The sequence below is a fragment of the Pogoniulus pusillus genome, chromosome 6, assembly GCF_015220805.1.
Source record: "Pogoniulus pusillus isolate bPogPus1 chromosome 6, bPogPus1.pri, whole genome shotgun sequence".
Taxonomy (NCBI): domain Eukaryota; kingdom Metazoa; phylum Chordata; class Aves; order Piciformes; family Lybiidae; genus Pogoniulus; species Pogoniulus pusillus.
In genome coordinates this window covers 2,760,416-2,780,533 of record NC_087269.1, presented here as the reverse complement: position 1 = coordinate 2,780,533, position 20,118 = coordinate 2,760,416, and the positions used below count along the sequence as shown (strand labels likewise).

General features: G+C 41.3%; 1 protein-coding gene across 7 annotated transcripts in view; it reads left to right on the top strand.

The window, feature by feature from the left end:
* Positions 1-20,118, top strand: part of PLEKHA1 (pleckstrin homology domain containing A1) — a 42,092-nt gene that overhangs the window by 1,725 nt on the left and 20,249 nt on the right. For all 7 annotated transcript variants that reach the window (XR_010302481.1, XM_064144227.1, XM_064144221.1 and 4 more), the window contains exons 2-4: positions 15,270-15,430; positions 18,204-18,260; positions 19,769-19,814. Coding sequence is in view for 6 of the 7 variants with exons in the window: in XM_064144227.1 (XP_064000297.1) it covers positions 15,290-15,430; positions 18,204-18,260; positions 19,769-19,814 (244 nt within the window). In the remaining variant the exon portion in view is untranslated. The remainder of the gene's footprint in view (positions 1-15,269; positions 15,431-18,203; positions 18,261-19,768; positions 19,815-20,118) is intronic.

The following is a 20,118-nucleotide window of genomic DNA, read 5'->3' as shown; positions in this document are numbered from 1 at the left end:
TTATGCTTCAGCTGTGTTCATTATGATGCAGCACAAACGGTGTTGACTGAGATGGAGCTGTGCATGACAACTGTCTCTTAATGACTTTACTGCAGTTACATATAGGAAGACTACTTTCAGTTTTATCACTTGTTCTCATGAGGCTCTATGTTGCTAAATTCACAGGGCACTTGCTTCATCCTAGCAGATCTTTGCAGTGGGTTTGTAACAGTGGGTTGTGCCTTTTAGGTCCCTGCAGTCTTGTCTCCTACTTCTGGTTGTTATTTTTACTTGAGAGAGTCGCACAAGTGGCAATACACAAAGCTGTCAGATAATGTAAAGCAGAGAAGTGTAAAAGTGCTGTTTTCCTGTTTGTCACATGAGTCAGTGTTAAAAGTGGGCTGAAATCTCTTATGTTAGAGAGATTCTTAATCTGGTTGATGCTTGGAGAAAAGCCTTGTAATTCAGGGATAAATATGTACTGGTACTGCAGAAAGTGATAATTCAAAAGATAATATGTGAGGAGTTTGTGTATCATTGGATATCACTGGAGTCAGCTTTGCATGAACAACAGAACTTTGGCTCTCTTGTGTTCTTTGCAGTTATTAGTGGTTTTGGTAGTGTAGAAAATTGAATTTTGAGCTGGTAAATTGTAAATATGGAATTTATTTTCTTAAGCTGTTTCTGTATTTTATAGCTGTGGTCAGCCTTAAGTTTCATTGCAGAGCAGTGCATTTCAGGGGCAGAAATGAAGAAAAAAATGCCCAGTAGGTCACTGAACTATTAAATATTGCAGCATTTAAATGTTTCAGAGGTGCTTTCGTGTAAGTCACAGAATAGACAAATGACCAACAGTTTATAAAGAAAACAGGAAACATTATACTATTTTTCCTCCTTTCTCCTTTTATTTATTATTCCTCAGGAGTAGTAACTGAGTGACAGAAGACAGACACACACGTGGAGAATAAGGCAGGCATGTGTGTGAGGCAGAGCTGAATACAGAAGGCCTTGGTTTTTCCAGGTAGCTGTGGCTTGTTTCAGAAGGCGAGGGAGCTATTTCAGCAGAAATAATCGAGGCTGACTGTATGCCTGAGAGATAGAGTGGAGGAGAGCAAGTGCAAAAGGCAGGTTTTATTGGCTGTAACAAATCAGAAAGAACTTGAGGACATTGCTGAAATGTGAACAGATCTCCACTTGTAATGCAGTCTCCAGTGTCGTTCGTGTTGGACATAACCCAGATTGCCAGGCCTGCAAAAGTCTTAATCTATTTTAGCAGATTTGAAATTCCATTGATGTCTTTATTACCAAATTTATTGGTATTTAAGCTGACAGTTATCATAGTAAATGTAGTTCCTTCAAAATGCAGCAAACCAGCAGCATTGGGAAGTCAGTGGGTGTTACAAGTGAGACATTTCCTTGCATGCTGTCGTGTACTCTTCCTCGTATCCAGCTGTGTCTCCACAGCAGCTTATGACACGAGCATGCCTCGTTCTTGTCAGGTGGGTGTTGAGTTTTATTTCTGCTGATAATTCTAAACAATATAAACATGATTAAAAAATACTTAACTAAGGCTTGGATCCAAACAAACCTTTGTGCAGTTGTATAATTGCATGCAAATAATGGATAACAACTTACTTCAGTGCCAAAATCTGGGAATTTAGCTAACTGATTTTAGCATGAAACATTTTTACAAAGCAGAGGAAGTACTGTAGAAGTCACCAAGAAACAAATGATACCACAAATTGAACAGTGCATGTATTTTGGGGGGGTTGAGCCCAGATGCATCCAGATTTGGCTAGAAGCATTACTCTCAATGCTTTTTAAGTTATAGGAAACATAAATATCACAGTTCTAGTGAGCTTATCTGGCATGTAGAAATAGTGTAGCTGCTTAAAAAAAACCCTGCCTGCTAACAGGTATGATTCAGGTTTTGAAGTTCCACTTTAATGCACAGAATGACTGAAACGAATTGGAATGGGGGATATGTCTGAGCTCTTTGTAAAAATCTATTCTTCCAGCAATCTCTCATGTTAGGACTTTGAAAATTTGTCAGTCTAAGGTCATCTTGCTACATGCTGTAGCCTGACGTTGCTAAACATGTAGATGTGCATTCATATATGGCTCAGTTTTATAAATAACACTTTCCTGTTAGTGCTAGGTAAAGCAGCAGGGTTTTGTTGCTGTTGAGGAAGGAAGCTCAGTTCATTGTCTCAGCACTGAGCAGCATTTTTTCCCTCCAGGGACTTGCAGAAGCATCTAGAATGTGTAGGTGTTTCTTTAATCTTGGAGAAGGAACTTATTAAACTTTCTGGTGCAGAACTCTATGAGCCACTTTTGACAGATGTTATCTGTGTGAGTAGGGAGTTGCAGGTCTCGTAGACATTTGTGGCATTCAACAGTTTAAACAGTTTTCAGGTTTGAACATATGCCTTGAAAATCTGAATAGTTTCAGGTATTTTATGTGGAAGAAAGGTGGTTCAGTGGTGAGATTGCTGCTCTGGGACTTGGGAAACAGGTTCAACTCACTGTGTTGCCAAAAGCTTCCTGTGTGGCCTGGGACACGCTGCTTCTCTGTCCCTCTGTTCTCATACTGAAACTGCAGAGCAGTAGCAGCTCTCTGCATGGCACAAGTGTCACAAGGGTATGTCAGGTGCAATGGTAACATAAGGCACGAAGCTCTATTGTGCTAGGAGGGAGAGGCTGCAGAGATTGCCTGCATTAAAAGCTGAGGGTAAGCTCCAGGCAGAAAGAGTAAAGACGTAAAAAACGGACAAGGAAGAAAAGGTTTGGCTGGAAATCTCTTGTACCAGTTCAAAAGAGGCAGGTCCTTCAAACTTTAAGGAGCATTGCTTGGCTTTGTTTGCTTAACTAAGTATTAAAAACAATGCCTAAAATACCTGAATCAGCCAGGCAAATCTTTTCTGTTATGATTCAGCCACACAAAGAACAATAGCAAAGCTGTCTCTGGTCTTTGGAAAAAGCTTTTAATTCTAGTTAGCCATTACATCCAAACGTTTGAGCTATCAATTTTGTTCATGTGCTCTGCTGACATGATAGCATCTCTTAAATTCAGTCTGATTTATTACCTTTTCACGTGAAAGAGGTTGAGAGAATACAGCTTTTCTATTTCCCTGCTTTCCCAAGGGGAAAAAGGTTTTTGCAGCCACCTCTGAAGCGCAGTGTCTTTAACTTTGTAAAGCTCAAAGTGTTTTGGATTTAAAATCCTTCTGGTGGAAATACAAGATGGCATTGTTGTTGCTTCAAACTGAAAACGTAGACTAGACAGCAATTACCAAGCTTTGTAAACATGTTTTCATCATTGAGAGTCAGCACTCCCAGGAACAGTCTCTCTGTCCTGACAGATAGGTGATAAATTCAGTAATTGAATATGTACTTGTTTATGCTCTTCATGGGTGCGTTGGTACCCACCACATTTACATCCCAAGTCCAAGGAAATGTGTTTGTACTTGTTCAGACTAGCCACTTAATTAAGTGTTCTGCTGTTAAGTGCTAAAACAGTTACATGTCAGGTTTGTTGTGAGAGTGAGCAGTCCTCTCAAAGCTGTACTTCAAAAGATGTTGTTAAATATATTGGTTAACTCTTTAGGGAGGCTTATCATAACAAAAAGAGATTTAGACTGTGCTAATAATTCCTCTAGCAAGTTACTTCTACAGCTACAGACACTTGTGCTGCAAGGTTATGTAGCACTGCTCAGAGGATGTTCATGTTTCAGAAGTGTTCCTGCTCAGGCAGTACTTCAGGCTTTGGTTATATTTTTTCATCATTAATTTTTTCTTCTTAAATCAAGTTCCCTATAGGTGCTGTAATTTATAATGTCTTGCTGATAAGTGCTAGTGGCCTGATTTTTTTTGACTTGAGGAACAGGATTTCATTGGGAGGTCCATTTGTTTCCTCCATGGGGGAAGGCTGCAGTACAGTCTGTTGAAGAGCAGCCTGTTGCACACTTACGGTAGGTTCAGAATTCCCAGGCATGCTGTTGCACATACACAGGACTTGTGATTCCTCTGGGGTGCTTCCATCTCACTGTCTGTAGGTCAGGCAGCAATCCTGTGAAGTGCCTGGAGTCTGATGACTTCCTGGTGCAGTTGGGATTACTCTGTAGGTGAAGCATTGTTATTCTCCACATCTGTGCTTCGAGAATCACCAATGTCAGTGCAGAGCAGCAGCGGTGGTATTTGTGTCACTGCACACATTAGGGAAAGGTAAGGTCAGTAACCAAATGTAAGTTGTACCTGTGAGAGAACAGTTCTTTTCTTAATTCCAAGGCTGAAGGCTGCTGCAAATGAGTTGTGTGAGAAGTTATAGTGAAATATGTGCTGCAAGTGTATGTGCTGGTACTGTCTTACAGGACCTGTCCTTGCAGATAAACTTCTGTTTTGTGGGCTCTCACTCTGTATCAGGTGAGACTTATATGGAATTTTATTTCCTTAAATTAAGAAATATAAAAGAGCAGAGAAGGGGAAGGTCATTATCTGAAAGTCTTGCCATTTGATGGGAGCTTTATTTCCCCCACCCACCGTATTAAATGAGTGTTGGTTCACTTACAGGAGACAGACAAAGCTTTATTCTTCCTAAAGAACTTTCCCTAAACTTGAGCTTACTGAAGGCTATAGGATTAGTCCTAATTGCTGCAAATCCTTGTGTAGTGCTAATGGGGTTGATGAATAAGCTGGATTCTGGAAGAGATATCTAGCCTTCCCACTAATGGGAATTTTGGCCTACAGAGTGGCTTACACAGTGAATTGAATGTAGTATGTACTATAAAATCCCACAGTTAAAAGTAAGTGAGGTGAAACTGAATGTTGACAATTTTTCCTTCCCAGAGGGTTGATGTAGATGAACTATTGCTTGGGGTTTTTTTGTTTGTTTGTTTTTTTGCTTTTCATTAGACATTGGATATAAAAGTTGGTGATCAGTTACTTGTGTTTTGTGTTTGGTTCCATGAAGTCCTTTTGTGTTTTTTAATAAGGTCAAACCAAGTATTTTTCTGATGGTGCTCTTTTAACTATTTGGTACTTCAGATGGATTGAAAGATGAGTTATTTACAGTCCTTAGACTGTAGCTTGCTTACAAGAGCTTAAAAAGATGCTTTGTGCTCAGCTCACTGTAGACATGAGTTGTAAATGTTGTCTTCAGCCTATGTTCAGCTGGCCTGTGAAATCTCAGTCCTCAAGTACTGAGCTGTTCAGAGCTGCCTTTAGAGTGTCTTAAATATATACAGTTTAATAGAATTAGTCTGAGTGCAGGATTATTGCTTTCAGACTTGAAACTTGCCTTTGGATCTGTATGCAAAAGGAAATCTTTTACTACTCCAGTGCTCTCTTAAGCTTCCCTCTGTTTGGCTTCTACCCAGTATTTTCAGTACAACATTTTGGTGCTACTGAGGCAGATACATTAATTTGGAAAGTACTACTTAAAAAGAAGTAACATACTCTACTGTACATGCTGCTGTTTCTTCAGTGATCTAGGAGTACTCTGTGGAAACTGAAGAAGATATTTTCAACTTGCTAATTTCCTAACCAGCTAGTCTTAGGAATTTTTGGCACTTCACAGGGAGAAGGTATGGATTAGTGCTGAGGAGTTCATACTCAGCATTCAGAGTGAAATTCTGGCTCAAAAATGGCAAAACGTTTTTTTTAAACCATCCTCATCTTATTTTATGGAACTTCCTCAAGTTAAATAAGCTTCCTCAAGATTTGTGGTTTGATGGAGAAAGCCTTTGTGCTTGAGAGTCATTGGGGTGCTTTTGCCCTTTATTTGGTCCCCATTTTGGGTTGAATTTGAAATAGCTGAAAGCTGTGGAATCTAAGTCCTTGGAGTGCTTGGCCTAGATAAAACAGTAACTGAAATTGAAAAGATTTTTGCTAATGAATAACTACTAGTAATAAGCAATCCTAAAAAGTTCTGTTCTGCTCTGCTTCATTTCTTAGGTTAGTTAGGTTCTTAGGTAGTTAGGTGTTTCTTAGGTAGATTAGTTGTCATGAATGGAACCGTTCTTACAGAGTAATGTATGCAAGTATTTTCAAGAGCAAGGACCTAATCTCTTATGTTTGGAGTTTCACACAGATCATGAAGTAATTGTAAATAAGAAATCACCTCTGAAGCTGCATTATTAAGCATTTTAACTACTCTGTAACTAGAATTAATAAGCTTTAAAAAAATGTTTTGAGGATTGCATTAAATAAGTCAAAGTGAATTAGTGTAACTGTTTTGTTTTCCTCTGTTGTACTCATCTCTAGTTTGATCTCAGTTGGAGTAACTTTGCGTTACCTAGATTTAATATGAAGCGATGAAATCTCTTCTGTCTGCTGTATAAATGTTATTGAGGATATTCTTTCACTGTCTTTGAGATTTGTTGTTTTGTTTTATTGCTTTCTAGGCTAGTCATCACTCATTTTATTAACAGATGAATTTCAAGACTGGCTTCACTGCACAAGATGCTTCATTTTTATATGTGTCACTCTGCAGTTAGAGGAGCAATTAGAACGCTTGTTTTAGCTAAGCAAAAACCATTAATAGGTGAGGGTTTTTGTTTTGGCTGTTTGAAGAGATCAGTGATAGAGAGGAACTTTGCATCCTGTGCAGTGCATTTCCTCATTTCATCATATCCCAAAGCCTTGGCTGCTGTTGCACATACCTTAAAATGGAGGAAGGGAGTCAGTTGAAGAGCGTGAAACATCACTCAGAGAAATTCCTGCAAAGGCTTGAGGAAGTACAAGTCTGTTCCGTTGTGGAACGTGGGCATGTTTGAAATAGGCTTGATGGATTCAAAGTAGCTTGAGAACATTCTCCTCAGTGTTCCCATTTTGCTCTAGGTCATACTGATACTTTTTTTGTGTAGACAAAGGCAATATTGCTGCAGTTTAGCTGAAGATGAGGAGCTTGTGCGTGGGCTGATGTCGTTGTCCGTGGTGAATGTGGTTTTCTGGCAGGCAGTGCGTCTGGGGCTGGGAGGCTGTGAAAAACCTTAACTGTCAGTATAGCAGGGAGGGAGGTGATGATCTGAGTTAATTGAATTTACCTTTTGTAATTAACTTGATCTCAGTTGTTTCTTGTTTTACTTTGAGCACACAGTTTCTCATTATTATACCGAGGGTCTTGAGGTATTGCAAGTTTGGCTGGATTTAATCTGTACTGAAAACAAGGCTTAGCAAACTGTGTGCTTTGGTGCCTTTCTCTTGTGAAATGTGTGCTTTAATAAATGTTGCTTATATGTGGAGGTTGGAAACACCTAGGATTAATGCTGTAGTGTTTTAGTAAATAGTATGGAATAAAATTAGTCATTCAGTTTGGCTGAGGTACAGTGGGAAAGAAGGGAATAGTTAGTTGGCATACCCTGCTTTTTTAACAAGTCTTCCTGGAAAACAGCAGGTCAGATGCATTTTGGAGATAGAATGGTGAGAGTTAGATGCAAGATAAGGTGGCTGGTTTTGTGAGATGATTCACAAGTGCAAGTGATGATTCTTCTGTATTGTAGTCTAGTTGAAATTTGGAGGAGGGATGTATTGTTTGACATGCCTCGGTTTGAGGATAGGAAAGGTCAGTGCTGCTGGTATTTGTTTCAGGGGGTTTAATTTTGAAGATTAACTTGTGCCTAGGAATTCTCTTGCGGGTGAATACTGGCCTTTTGCAGCTGCTTTTTGTCTGCTCGACCACGTTAGAGAAGAGTTCTAAATTTAGGGGGCAGCATATCCTGGAGACTTCTCATTTGTTGATGCAGTTAAAATGTTGCTACTAGTTTCATGCACTTGAGCAAATCAAAGCCATTTCTTTTCTGTATAACAAAGATGTACAGTGTCTGTTGTGCCCTCCAGAACAGAAGTGAACCAGCAAAGGCCCTTTGAGAAACAGAAGAGCTCAGCATGTCGTTTTAAAACAGTCAATCCCAAATTACCATCAGTTGTCATCAGAATTGTACCCAGATTATCTCTCCAGTTCCTGGATTAGTGATTTTCTGTCATGTTTGGGTACTTAGGAAATTGTGGCTTTAAGGGGTTTGTGAAACATAAGCAGAGAGGCTGGCTCCCAGTTTAAATTATATGTATGCTTTTGTGCCTCTGCTGGAAGCTTTACAAGGTGTTGAAAGTAAAGTAGCTTGAACAACTGCCCTGGAAGATTTATATGACTTGTTTGCAGAGGCTGTTCTAAGGCTGATTGTCTCAGGGTTGAGCTGCTTGCCACTCCCCTCTCTTTGTTGCCCTGGGTATATGCAAGGAGGAAAGCTTTCATTGCTGCATTCTGCAAAGTATAAGCAAGACAGTCTGAACTCATTCTTTACCCTTGGGAGCCAGTAAATGGAGTCAATGGCCAGTAAAAGAGATGACCAATGGGAAGGTAGCTGATTTACAGCAGGATGCTAAGAGTAATTGCCCAAGCAAAAGTCAAGAGCACTCAATCTTGGGACTGAAGGAGGGACTGGTAATTTGCTGGGAATGCTGCTCACCTTCCCTTTGTGGCCATGGAGCTACTGATGATAGTAGAGCTTTAAGAGGGGCTGAAGAGGAGGACAGGCATGAGTCATGGCATCATAATATATTTATGGAGTGTAGTTTTATGAATGGTGTTCATTGGTTTATGGAGATGAGTAAGTAGGTATTGTTTGTTTCTTAATCTTCTTAGCTAATAGAAAAAGAACCCTGAAGTCATCTTCTGTGGTAAGTTAGATCCAAAGGTCAAGATGTCCACAAGCTCGTAGCGCAGGAAGCTAAGTGTTGCCCTAAATGTAAAGAAATATAAAATTATAGCCAAAGCTTGGGGAAAACACATGGAAAATAAAGCTGGAAGGTATTGAAGAGCAGTGCTCATCTTGCTGTATTTCTTAATCCAGCTCTTCTGTGGGTAGTGCAAAGCCTTGCATGGATATTTATTCATACAGAGCTCTGCCTTCTCCCCTAAGCCAGTGGTCAGTGGTTTGTACCTGCTGTGGAAGTGAAGTATTAGCTGTCAAAGGAGAGTGGCCTGTAGAAATGCTCCCTTGCATGCCACTTGGCTAGTCTTGTATGGGCTTTGTACTTGAAGATCAAGAGACAAACTGGAAAGGAGGTGAACTCGAGCAGTTGCTGGTGTGGAACTAAAAATAGAGCTTACCATAAGAGAGTTGAAGCAGTCTGTTATAAATGGTGACAACGAGATGCTTGTGTGCCTCGGCAGGTTCCAGTTGTGCACTCATGCATTCACAGCTTCAGACTGGGAGAAGGTGATCTGTGGTTCTATTTATAGTGGTGCCCAGGAGGCCAGACTGCCTTCAGTTTGTGATATAAATGTTGAGGTGTGTTGGTGTATGGTACAGCTCGGAGGAAAGGAGCAGCAAGAGGGGAAATCCAAGAGAAGCTGGGCTGGTGAGCTGTGGACCTGCTTAAATTAGTACACTGCCACTGCAAAGAGGGATACAAGACTGCAAACATCAGTGAAGCCTCCTCTTTAGATTCTGACACAGCCCTCCAGGACGGGATTTTAAGGAGCTGAGAGTTTCTGAGCCCTTGAATGCGAGTCTCAATATGCACCACGAAACGAGTTGTAAGAAACTGTTGTAGCTTCTGGAGGATTGTGGCAAGAACAAAGAGGAAATGGGCCACAGGAATTTTTTTTTCTGAAGCCGGACTATGTCACTGACCCACATCCCTTCACTCCCCTGCCTCCCATCTCCACCCACCCAATCTGGGGAGGGAAGGCAAACTAAAATGAAGTTAGTCTCTTAGACATTTAAGGCCTTCAGCTTTTCTCTCTAAGAATTTCTCATCTTTTTGTTTGATTTTTTAAAAGTGGGTAGAGGTTATTACACTGTGCTGCAGCTTCTCCCCCAGAGAAAACTGAGTGTGCATATACTAAGAGCTGTGAAACAAACACACTTGGAGAGTTTTGGGTTAGAATCGCCCAAAATAACATCCTGAAAACCAAATCATCTGTGTAAGAGGGAATCTGTAGTCTGAAGATAATTGAAATTGAAGTTTTGATGAATTGTGAGGGTGATTTTTCTAGCAGATCTCGTACACAGAGCAATTCGTGTTGGAGCTCTGTAATTCCTTTTATGAACCTTAAGAAGTAAATGTGGTAATTCCATCGTTGTTGCTTTTTTGGTCTGTCTGGAGCTGTCAGGAAGGGTGTCCTGGTGGCAGTTTTGTCATGTGTGTGCAGTTGCTTTAGTAACTGGAAGAAAGGCACAAACTAATTTCTTTTTTTAAATGCACATGACAAGTTGTGGTTCCTGAGTGGATGCTGAGCAGAATTGGTATCAAATTAGAGTGGAATTGTGCCAAGGTGTAATATGGTGAAAGTAGATTCTTAAAACTGGAAAGCAATTGCATGGTTCCATCTATGTTTTCAATTTTATAGTAAAGCTAGAGTGGGTTTTATCTGCTTTTCTTTAAGAAAGTCAATCTGGTACCATCAGGAATTCCATGAGGAATTTTGAAGTGGTAGGAGGAAAACAGCAGTTAACACACCTGAAGTTTTTAATGTAGTTTATCTTGTATTTTTATCAGAGGACAAAGAAACTGCAAATAGTATGGTTTTCTAGACTAGAAAGCTTTACTTTGAAATAGATTTTTCTATCAATTTAGGGCTTTTTCTGTTAAAAATGGACTTAATGGCAATCGAGACCTGCTCAATTTTGTCTTTTGCCCTTGGGGGAAAAAAAAGTAAGTATTGAGTAGTTCAACCTTAGCTAATTGTATGCTCATAATGCTCCATTATGAGCATCTTCCTTTCATTTTCCCTTTAAAATTTTCTGAAGCATAGATTCCTGTGTGGGAGAGAAATGCTTTGAAAAGCTAGCTGGTTTTAGTCAAGATTTCTTAATCATTTTGTATCTCATTTCAAAAACAAGTTTTCCTTGTTTCATTTTCTTCACATCTGCAGAGGACACAGCCTAAGCCTGCTCAAACAGGAAACCAGCCTCCAGTATTTGCCTTTGTGATTCTTTTTTAGACACAAGACTTTTCTGGGCATCCTAAGTTGAGGCAATTAGGCTGCAGTGGTGTCCTGGAACTGCCATGTATTTTAGAATCATAGAATGGTTTAGGTTGCAAGGGACCTCAAAAGACATCCAGTTCCAATGCCCTGCCACAGGCGAGGATACCTCCCACTAGAACAGGTCACCCAAGGCCTCATCCAACCTGGCCTTGAACACTTCCAGGGAGGTTGTGGATCACATTCTGTGATCTTTGATCCACAACCAACCTATGCCAGTGTCTCACCACCCTCGCCATCAAGAACTTCTTCCTAACATCCAGTTTAAATCTCCCCTCTGCCAGTTTAAACTCGTCTTCTGTCATTACAAGACTTTGTAAATAGTCCCTCCCCAGCCCTCCTATAGGCCCCCTTCAGATACTGGAAGGCTACTACAAGGTCTTCTTGAAGCCTTCTCTTCTCCAGGCTGAGAGACCACCTGGCACAGCTTAGGCCAACAGACAATCGTTCTGTTACTCAGATGACAGCAAAGTGTGATGCCAAGTTCTGCCAGTCTAAGGTGTGACTGAGAGAAGAGCTACCCTTGAGCTCACTCCTCACTGCAGATGTGTTCCTAGTGAGATGTTGCCTCAGTGTGAAAGGATCCCAAGAGCCAGAATGTGAATTACTGAAGAATGTTGTTTGTGGTCATAACTTTGTCTTAGGAGTACTTAAGTGTTCCTGCTGTTACTTATAACAGTGTTGCAGAAATTGTCTTGGATCTGTGGTGTTGCATTTGAGGAGCATACCAATAAGCCTGGCATTAACCTAGTAAATTTTATTACTCTTTGGAGGAATTAGATTTAAACAATACCTTAAATGGGGAGATTTCTGCCTTTTGGAGGCAGAAAGAAAACAAACTCAATCAAGCCCTTAATGGAAGGTTTATAGGCATTTAATGTCCTTGTAGCTGTATAGAAAGTATTTTGCCTCTCAAACAAGTATGTTAAGTTTGCTATATACAAATATGCATTTAGCTTTAGAATGTAATGGCTGAGATTAGGAAACCCAAGGCAGTAGCATTCTTTGCAGTCAGACTTTGCTGGAACCTGCAATCTTTTCAATGTTTTTTTTGCAAATACTACTGAATTGAGACTGTTAAATCTGGTCCCTGCTGCCAGACTTCACATACTGAACTTGAGTTCACATCAGATATTAATGTCGGGCACAAAATAGGTTAGTTATTTTACATATGGAGTTAAATCATAGAATCACAGAATGGTTTGGGTTGGAAGGGACCCCACTGCCATGGGCAGGGACCCCTTCTACTAGACCAGGTTACTTAAGGCTCCATCTAGCCTGACTCTGAGCATTTCCAGGGCTGAAGCCTCCACAACCTGTCTGGGCAACCTGTTCCACTGCCTCATCACCCTCATGGGCAAGATATTAAAACTGCTTACTAGAAATTATTCTACTACAGAATCAAAACCATGATGATAGATGTTAAAGTAATTGTTTTTCAAAGCAGTTGAAGCAAAATTTGACTAATGTTTAATTAGTCATCTTAAATGACAGCTGTGAATGCAAGCATATATCTACATATTTCTGTATGTGGAGCTCAAAAATAAATGTGTGCTTATCTGGAGATCTGACTTCAAAATCAGTGCTTCCAAATGTGCTTAACCCTGTGTTGTGTTTTACCAGAGTGCATCAGTAGCTGGCTACAGATAGTTATCAGGCATCTGCCTCATTGTCTGTGTTTATAGTTGTATTTAAATCAAATAAATTAAGGAAGTAGGAAAGGTAAACAAGTTCAAGAAATACTAAAAAGAAACTTCCATATTCCAGACTGGTGGTTGGAAGATGTTATGAAATGTGTGAAGTGCTTAAACCTTCAGTCTTGTTAATGTTTTTGGCTATGTACTATTTCTTAGTTTTGTAACAAAGATTGGCATCAGCCTGATTTTTATCATACTTAGCTCTTGGTTTATTGCCATTTCTAGATTTATATGCGTATTTATCTTTGCTCTTAAAGTTGGCTCTGAAGGTAAAATGACTGTCCTGCAAAAGAAAAGGCAGCGATAGAAAGTGATGCAATAGCTTGCAGTAAGACAGGCTGGAGAGGTGGGCACAAGCCAGTCTCATGAGGTTCAACAAGACCAAGTGCTAGGTCCTGCATCTGGGTCGAGGCAATGCCAAGCACAAATCCAGGCTGGGCAGGGACTGGCTGGAGAGCAGCCCTGAGGAGAGGGACTTGGGGGTGCTGCTGGACAAGAAGCTCAACATGAGCCAGCAGTGTGCACTTGCAGCCCTTGGAGCCAACCAGATCCTGGGCTGCATCACAAGTGTGGCCAGGAGGGCCAGGGAGGTGATTCTCCCCCTCTGCTCTGCTCTGCTGAGACCCCACCTGGAGTACTGCACCCAGTTCTGGAGTCCCCATTAAAAGAAGGATGTGGAGATGCTGGAGCATGCCCAGAGAAGAGCCACTGGGATGATCAGAGAGTTGAAGCACCTCTGCTATGAGGACAGACTGAAAGAGATGGGGCTGTTCAGTCTGGAGAAGAGGAGGCTCCCAGGTTACCTTCTTGTGGCCTTTCAGTATCTGAAGGGGTCTACAAAAGAGCTGGGGTGGGACTTTTTAGGCTCTCAGGGAGTGACAGGACTAGGGGGAATGGAGTGAAGCTGGAAGTGGGTTTGGTTTCATATGGGAAGTGAGGAGGAAATTGTTGAGCATCAGAGTGGTGAGAGCCTGGAATGGGTTGCCCAGGGAGGTGGTTGAGGCCCTGTCCCTGGAGGTGTTTAAGGCCAGGCTGGCTGAGGCTGTGGGCAGCCTGCTCTAGGGTAGGGTGTCCCTGGGCATGGCAGGGGGGTTGGAACTAGATGATCCTTGTGGTCCCTTCCAACCCTGGCTGATTCTATGAGACAAAGCAATGAAAGGTTAAGCAGGCAAGATGGGAATAGATGGTCAGCAGGAAAGATTTGTGCTTGTTTTTTAAAGCAAAATAAAAATGGGCAAAACCCCCCCAAAGCACCTCAAATTTTAAAAAGCCTACCCCTCTCAAACTTAGTACCTTCTGGGGCTTGAGGATTTCAGTTCAGGGCTGGCAAGCATGTTCACATCTCTGCTGTTGCGCACAGGACTTCATTCTGACTATTTGGGGATGAGAAGATGGCTGTTCTTGGACATTGTTGGCATCCAGTTCTTTTTATGGGAGAAAAGGAAAATTTGAAGTGTTTCTGAAAGCATTTTTGTTGAATTTGCCTTGACAAAATCTGAGGAAGCCCTCTGGACAGTAGAGCTATTGACAGAGATTCTTTCTTGCCTGTGGAAGGCAAGGTCCAGGAAGGAAGTCTCAACTAGTTAGTGCAAGTTGTGGAGGTGAATCTTGGATTGGTCTTTGACAATGTTGTGAAAGCCAGGCTTAGAATCATAGAATCAACCAGGTTGGAAGAGACCTCCAAGATCATCCAGTCCAACCTAGCACCCAGCCCTAGCCAGTCAACCAGACCATGGCACTAAGTGCCTTATCTAGTCTTTTCTTGAAGACCTCCAGGGACGGTGCCTCCACCACTTCCCTGGGCAGCCCATTCCAATGCCAATCACTCTCTCTGTGAAGAACTTACTCCTAACATCCAGCCTATACCTACCCTGGCACAACTAGAGACTGTTGTTCTATTGCTGGTTGCCTGGGAGAAGAGGCCACCCCCCACCTGGCTACAATGTCCCTTCAGGTAGTTGTAGACAATAATAAGATCACCCCTGAGCCTCCTCTTCTCCAGGCTGCACACCCCCAGCTCCCTCAGCCTCTCCTCATATGATTTATGCTCCAGGCCCTTCACCAGCTTTGTTGCCCTTCTCTGGACACGTTCCAGTACCTCAACATCTCTCTTGAATTGAGGGGCCCAGAACTGGAGCTTTTGGTGCTCATGGGCTGTTTAGCTCTTGTGTCTTTGCAGTTAGGGTGTTAGACATCTTAAAGAGATCATAGAATGGTCCAGGCCAGACGGGACCTCTAGAGGTCATCTAGTCCAACCCCCCTGCAGTCAGCAGGGACATCCCCACCAGACCAGGTCACCCAGAGCCCCATCAAGCCTCATCCTAATGTCTCCAGGAAAGGGGCCTCAATCATCTCCCTGGCCAACCTGTTCCAGTGCTCTACCACCCTCATAGTAAAGAACTTGCCTCCAAGAAGTGAGAAAGACATATGTAAAACTTCAGTGCTGGGGGAGGGGAGAGCAGCTACACTTCACTTTAATTCTTCTGTAGAAACCTCTTTGAGCTGCTAGTTGAAACTGCTCAAAATGTCCTAGGTAGGCACTGAACAGTCTTAAAATTAGTAATGAGGAACTCTGCTGAATTTGGGTGTTTTCTGTTCTGCAGTGTGATGTGCAGGGTCAGAAATGCCTTATGTGGATCGTCAGAATCGCATCTGTGGTTTCCTAGATATTGAAGAAAATGAGAATAGTGGGAAATTCCTGCGGCGCTACTTCATCCTGGACACCAGAGAAGACAGCCTGGTGTGGTACATGGATAACCCACAGGTGAGGTGTTCTTGCTGATAGTTTTCTGCCTTCTACTAATTTCCACTTCTTTTATGCTTTAGCCAAGTAGCTTAAAAATGGTGTTGGTCCATGGACCTAGAAGCTGGGGAGGAAATAGTTTCATGAGTGAAATAAATGCAATCAGTGTTTCTTCTTTGCTTATATGTGCAGTCTCTGAAACAGAAATGTGAACTCTATTTTGTCCTTGAAGACATTACTCTTAATACTAAAACCTCCAAAACAACTTGGGCATAAATGAATTGCCAACATATGGAATCTCAATGTGGATAGGAGATTCGGGGAACAGAGAGGAGTCTGAATTTGATCCCACTTCTAAATCAGTAATGAGTTTGGACTCGTGATGAGATATATTTGTTTTCTATTAAGTGTCTTGAATATGCATTGCAGGCTTCCACAGGCAGTAGGCCAGTGCTATGAAGGATGACCAGATGAGCCAAGTCACATAGTGGTTGTACTACACAGGTCTTTAATTCACCTTAAACCCTGTGTGCAAGCAGGTAGAATCATAGAATCGCAGAATCAACCAGGTTGGAAGAGACCTCCAAGATCATCCAGTCCAACCTATCACCCAGCCCTATCCAGTCAACTAGACCATGGCACTGAGTGCCTCATCCAGGCTTTTCTTGAAGATGAGGTAGTTTCCTTATCTGATCAGAATCAGGCATGGAAAAGCAATTTCTAAGGATGCTTTCAATTCCAGTACAGTATGTGAATGAGAAGAGCTTGTGACCATCATGATGGGCAGCATCCTTTATACAACAGCTACTTCTACAGTGTACACACATCATTGTGTTTTCTAGCACAGAGGAGAGCAGATAATTACTTCAGGTTTGAGTGCAGAGATCATAGAAGTATGGGATCTAGGCCAGCTGACAGCTGTCAGCCAGAACAATATTCATATACTATTTTGCCAGAAAGACCAGACTTAAAATGCTGTAGAACTTAGCTGTTCAAAGGAACCAAGAAAGCACTGAATTGGTGTGCAGCTGGGTGGATGCAACTTACAATCAAATCATTTTCTCTCCTCAGTAAGAGCTGTTAAAAAGAAAGATTTTCTGGAAATGAGAGAGGCTGCAAACATTGATCTCAGTGAGTGAGATGAAGCAATTCTTTTCAGTTTCTCCTGTGATATAACCAGGCCATGTGGGCAAAAAGTTGAGATGCTGTAGCAGTGGCATTTCTTCAGAAGTGTTAATAATGATATGTGCAGCGCACACCTCTTAGACTTTCTTATTTTCTATGTGCAAGTGAAAGGTTTATCTTGGAAGAGGTGAGCTGAAGCTTCTTGATTTTTTGTTTTCTTTTTTTTTCTTGCACTGCTTTAGCTTTGGAGAACAACAGTTTTTCCAGAGCCACTATGTGGAGGTGGTTCTTAACCTTTGAAGTGCTAAAAGTCCTCGTACAAGACGAGGCTGTGGTGTGTGCAGCTGTCAATAGGCCCTCTGTTGCTGGTAAAAGGGCTCCATTTGTATCTGAAAATCAATTCATCTGTTCAAAGAAACAATGTTTTAAATTCCACCATTAACCACATGCTATCCTAATCTAAAAACTGGTGTAGGCTCCAATAAGATAAAACTTCAGTTTCTTTGGGCAGGATGGACAGACTTTATACAAGAAATTTCAGTAAACCTAACCTACTTCTTTCCATTGAGAGATAAATGGAGGGCAAACCAACCATTTGTGTCTCTGACTCTGCAGGCAGTATTAGGCTCCTTGTTCCAATGTCAAAGTTCCCAAGGCATTATGGAATAATGAAGGGCACTTGAGCTGGGGAAAGGGTAAGCAAGCAGATGCAGTTCCATTCTTATGGCTGCCAGGGAAGGCTGTAGAAGGCAAAACCAATACTGTAACACAAAAGGCCATGTTTAAAAGTCAAAATTGTGTTGGGAAAAAGTGTATAGGACACTTTATTTGGAGGAATAAAGTTAGGGAGAGTATCAGAAAGTTGACCATTTTTTGTGACTGTCAGTACTGTAACTGTTGTATTTCTGGGCTGTAAGCTGTTGTGAGTAGTTAAGTAAATGGTAAAACTAGTGTGGAGGCTTTTAAGGCCAGGCTGGATGGGACAACCTGATCTAGTGTGAGGTGGCCCTGCCCATGGCAGGGAGTTGGAGCTAGATGATCTTTGAGTTCCCTTCCAGCCCTGATGATTCTACGATAAGGATTTAAAGCAAGGGATGGCTCCTTTTTGGACCTAGTAAATATCCTTAGGTTTAGCTGCAGCTTTAGGAGGTATTGTGCTCTTTTTCATTTGATTTTAAATCTATTGCAGAGAAGACTGACTGATTTAATTTGGTGGGGTTTTTTTAATATCTTTTTTTCAGTCCTTTTTGGAAAACCTGTGAGACAGCCTTTGAGGCATGTGGCATAACAGCTGAATGTCACTTCTTGTCCCTCCCACCTGCCCTGGGCAAAACGCATAAGACTGCAACATCTGTTAAGGAAAAAGTATTCTTTCTGGATTTCCTGGATGCAGACCTGCAAGAATCCTTTTTCCTCTAGTAAAATACAGAAAGCCCCGAAACAATTACTATTTGTATTGTTTCTAGCAGTGGTTCTGTTTTTAGATGATTAACAGATGTGTGTATAATAAACAAGCAGTTTAGATCCTGTTTGGAGCACGCATTGTGTATTGTCTATAAAAACACGGAGGGGTTTCCTTTTGCTGGTGGAATTATTTGCTTTTGGTGTAAACACTGACTGTGATATGACAATAAACTGATTTCACTTCGGAACCTGTGGTTTATTTCAGAATCTTCCCTCTGGATCTCCACCTGTTGGAGTCATCAAACTTACATATATCTCAAAGGTAAGATAAGACACTCGTTCATTGCTAGATTTTCAGTGATAACTACCAAGGGACACTTTGGAAGGCCTCAACTCTAGACAGTTCCAAATGCCTCTTATATAGTACCTGGGAAGCTTTTTGCTTGTGTGCCACTCCTAATCGCACAGAAGTGCTGCAAACACTTCAATGGTATCAAGTTAAAATAAGAACAGGCTCGTTGTTGCTTAGGCTTGTCTTGTGATTTCTGATGGCAGCTCTTTGTGCTGAGTGGAATTAATATTTCTGAAGTGTTTGAGGTCTTTATGAGTATTTAGATTCCAGTTAGTCTTGGAGGAAAGACAAAGCAGTTATGAAGTTAAGTCACTGTGGATAAGTCTTTGGATATGATAATTTGCAAGTAATAATGAACTGCAGCAAATAGATCAGAAAGAAATTCTAGAAAATGCTTGATTCATTACTTTCTCTAAACACTCCCACAAATGCCTGGAAGAAAACTGAATGAAAAGTCTCAATAGGTAAAATTGTATCAGTCTGTGCTACAAATAAATTATTTACAAATAAATTATTAACAAATAACTCGTTAACCAACCTATTAGCAAATAAGTGGAGAAAAACAACTGACTTTCTCTTGTCTTTCTGCTGATTTCTTGTCCTTTCATTGCTTTTCTTGTCATGCTGCATCAGGCCACTTTCCTTGTCCTGGGGTTTTTTGGTTTTGTGTTTTTAATTCTTGTAAAAGATCTCATAGATGCTGGTTATCACAAGTACAGAAATGTCTGTGGGAACTTGCTTTATGTCCTTCCTGCTTCCCTCTTCTGCTTACTCCAAAGCTCACAGTTGTCATCTTAAGGAATCTGAAATCTTGTATCCCACTTCTAACAGGGGCAAGAGTGGTCCCCTCTGACTTTGCACCTGTGTGCACCTTTGAGGGCAACTCAAGTGTGCCTGCTGTGTGGGCAGTAGCTTTTTGTAGTTGTCCTAGTTCTGTAGTATGTGGCTTTTGTTTCTGGCCACAAAGCAAAGAAAGGTTTTGATGTGAGGCTTCATTGCCTTCTCCCTCACCTTTGGCAGAAATGGTTTGTAATGTAAAAATGTCAACAAAACAGGACACCCACATCTCTCCTCCTCTGATACTGCAACGTTTTAGAGCCTCCTGAAGAAGACTATTCTTTCTATATTAATGAACCAAAAAACAGCTGATGCCCTTCACAGTATGAATTTTTAGTTCAGTCCAGATGTAGAACTTCAGAATGCAAACAGAAATGTAATGTTTTTAGGTTTCAACATTTCTCTGGTAATGAATCCTTAAACTGAAGGAGCAGGAATGTCTGACTTAAGATGTCTTCTTACCATGGGCTGCATGCCTCGAGTTGAATTTATAGAGCATTTTTGTTATATTTGTATATAACCTAACAAGTTTGCTGTGCTGCTTATTTTCAAACATAGCCACTTGAAAGGGAAGCAGTTGTGATACCTGATGTACATTTCTCTATGCACAGTGGTATTTATGATCTCAATTTCCCTACTAGGTTAGCGATGCAACTAAGCTGAGGCCAAAGGCAGAATTCTGTTTTGGTAAGTTCCTTCGTGTGGCATCTGTATCAAGCACATCCTTCAGAAATCTGGAACAGAGATTATGTTCTGCAGTTCTGGATCAAATAGAGAGCTAAAAACACCTTCAACTCCCTGTTTCTTCATTAGTATGATGTAAATGTTGGCTTCTTCATAAGGGACTTCTGTGGCTGTTCTTATTGCAGCTTAATGAGGAGTAGGTGAGAGCTGTTTTTCAGACACTTGAAATTCTTGAGGCAGTAATAAGATGATCAACAGTGATGGGTGTTTTCAGAATCGTGACATGCCTGTCAGCTCTGAAACAGGG